Below are 2,906 nucleotides of genomic sequence, written 5' to 3'. Positions count from 1 at the left end.
TTGAATTTTTCCCTGTATATATGTGGACCACTAGTCAAAGTGTTGGCAACTTATGATCTCGGAGACTATGGAGAAATTCCCAGCATAGACAGTACAAACCATGATATCAATGATCAAGATGACTGATCAAAGGTGGGGCATTGTTAGTTATCGCCCTAACTTCCTGTCAAAGTGATGTCATGTACAAGTGCACTAGTGTGATCAGTTGCGTATCTGCACTTGCTTCAAAAGAGAATCTGCAGATGGAACTTGGAAGGGACGCTAATAGTACTAATAGAACATGTGTAAGATTCGAGCCATTCGTTAGGTGGGACCACACCCCTCAGGCAAGCCCCACGTTTACAAAAGAAAATAGATTAGCCCACGATCGTACGTGTAGAAGGGAACCCACCTACATGTCTTCTCACATGCTAACTTGATCGTCTCATGCATGTGTGATCCAAGCTATCTATCACACGGACCCCACCGTGTACATTTCCTTATCAACTCTCAGGATGGTCCACTCATCAAATTGGCCGTCTCAATGTTAGAAGCCACGTGCATGCTTTTCTTTTTCAGCGACCCATTGCTATCATAAAATGTGCTCGTTTGGACCCTATCAGCAGATCAGCTCAATTTTTGGGCTGGAACATCTTTAACAAAACAAATAAATATAAAGGATTTGCTTCCCTTAATAGTGATGTCACTTTGCGTTTCACTAACGCGGCAAGTTTGTTTTGCATTACCTTCTCAGACCTTGCAGTCTACTCAAATAACTCTATCAAAATGTCATGGTTGAGCATAGGCATTTTGAAATTTGTATGGGAGGCATATATTTGCTCGATCCTACTATTTTACTGAAATTCAACTGTCTCAATTCTCGAGTTCGATCGCTTCAAGAACCCGAGTTCCTTTTGGATTTATCAATGACAATTGCTGGATGGTCATCATTCATACTATTGTCACGTCTGAGTTCTTTACACGCACATGCAATTGCAACTCAACTGTACTGACACTAAAGGATCGGTCCTTCACTTGCTGATCATTCGCGAGTTGAACTGGCTCTCTTGCCATGCTTTTCACTAACTCACCTGAGTCAGACTCAATCACTCTTTTTGTTTGGGAGATTATTCGTTCTTCACTCTCTTGCTAATAATATTCATAGTCATAAATAAAATGAATAAAAGAAAGATTCAATTAAATATTAAACATAATTGTTATGTTAAAATTGAAATATTCAATTAATATAATCAAAGAAGAGGTCTGGCTCATTTTTTCTCTCTTTTCTCTCTCTCTCTTTTTTTTTTTAACTGATCAAATTCAAATTGATTTAACATTCCTAATCTCTAACACATAACTACCTGTTCATTGAACTTAGCCACCCTGAAAGAAAGGTATATTTAGTAAATAAAGAGGCGGGTCATGTATGTCTCTTTCTCAATATCTATCTTGACTGCTTTTTAATAGGTGGTCCGTTAACTATCCACCAATTAAATGGTGTGCGGGTGCCTAGGCACATGCGTGCAAGATCTCAGCCATTAATCAGTAATGCTCATGGCAAACATGCCCTGGCCAGTACAAGTTTTACAGGCTGATCACCTCATCCAGTGAGGCCCACGTGGTAAGAAAAAAGGACGGTTAAAAGAGGAGGAATAGAGCTATACCTTCTCATCTTATGAGTCGGCCAGCCTAATATTTGGGCCATGGACATGTTCATCTGGGCTTGGCCTGATGGTGGCCCAGAACCTTTACAAGCGTGATTCATGGGCACAAGGACTGTCTTGACAAATCATAGAAATCCACTTATTAGGTGGGCTAGGTTCCCAGCATTGGGAGCAGATTAGGCGAGGCCGGGGTAACCAATACATTAACCCAAAAGTACTATAATATACATTATCACACACATAATATACTATAACAAGGAAAGCAGCTAACCAATACATTAACCCAAAAGTACTATAATATATTACTAAGATTCATTCAAATTTTCAAACGATACATACCCATCATCGCACACATAGATAAATATAGAACTTAGGCCAAAGGAAAATATATGCATTTCAACACAAAGCATTGATCTTCTCACATATCTATGATGGTACCAGATCCATCAACCACAGCGGTATGATTAGTGTCCTCAGAGCTGCCCCAACTGACCACTGGAATTGCACCACTCCCAGTTCCATTAGTCCCAGTGGCCCAAATAGCCCCACCATAGATCACCACATTTCGATCACTTTGAAGGATGAGAACATAGGAGCCTTGATCTCTGGCAGTTTTACTAGTCCAAATAGCACGACCGGTAGGAGCAAATATCACAAGATTCCCATCAGTTTGCATGGTGCAATGGCAAAAATTGATTCCCCTGCCCGCGGTGTTGGAATGCCAATAGGGGATTCCCTCATCATATAAGACCAGGTTGCAATCTTGTTGCATTATAAATTTATAGCTCCCATATTCCAGATAGGTGTTAGTAACGAGAGTTCTACCAGGATACAAGATGTTGTCAGCCTTGCAGGCTGGGCCGAGAAGGAGTATGAGAAAGAAAGATGAGATTAAGAGGAGGTTGAGAAGAGTAGTGGAGCGGATAGTAGCCATGTTTTCAGTTCTTGGGTGGATAAGATTTAGGCTGTGTATTTATAGATAGATTGGAACGAGGAGTCACGGTTCAGGTGGTGTTGCCTACACCACCCACAGCGGTGGTGTGGTGATGTGTCATGGTGTTTTCGTTATATATATATAGTCATGCTCCCCTGCGCACCTTTGTACACGTGCCATGGGTGTCTAATCTCAACGGTCCATGTGATGCGGAATCCCATAAAACCTCATGTGACAAGTTTTCACCCCGATCTAATATTTTGGTGGGCCATAGAAAAGAGAAATGCAAATCAAGGGAGAAAACTGTTTTCATTTTTCATGGCCCATCA

The 2,906-nt window shown here is 41.1% G+C and overlaps 1 protein-coding gene across 1 annotated transcript; it reads right to left on the bottom strand.

Moving 5' to 3' along the window:
- Window positions 1–1,921: 1,921 nt before the first annotated feature.
- LOC131253850 (mannose-specific lectin-like) lies at window positions 1,922–2,579 on the bottom strand. The gene has a single exon (XM_058254983.1). It carries the CDS (start codon window positions 2,575–2,577, stop codon window positions 2,062–2,064), a length of 516 nt encoding a protein of 171 aa, XP_058110966.1. The 5' UTR covers window positions 2,578–2,579; the 3' UTR covers window positions 1,922–2,061.
- Window positions 2,580–2,906: the final 327 nt, after the last annotated feature.

Source organism: Magnolia sinica, chromosome 8 (genome assembly GCF_029962835.1).
Source record: "Magnolia sinica isolate HGM2019 chromosome 8, MsV1, whole genome shotgun sequence".
Lineage (NCBI taxonomy): Eukaryota > Viridiplantae > Streptophyta > Magnoliopsida > Magnoliales > Magnoliaceae > Magnolia > Magnolia sinica.
Note: the sequence above shows the minus strand (reverse complement) of the source record. Positions and strands in the feature narration are given on the sequence as shown.

What these genes read in the sequence shown, in the direction of transcription:
- LOC131253850 (XM_058254983.1), bottom strand. Translation starts at nt 2,577, where the DNA reads ATGGCTACTATCCGCTCCACTACTCTTCTCAACCTCCTCTTAATCTCA.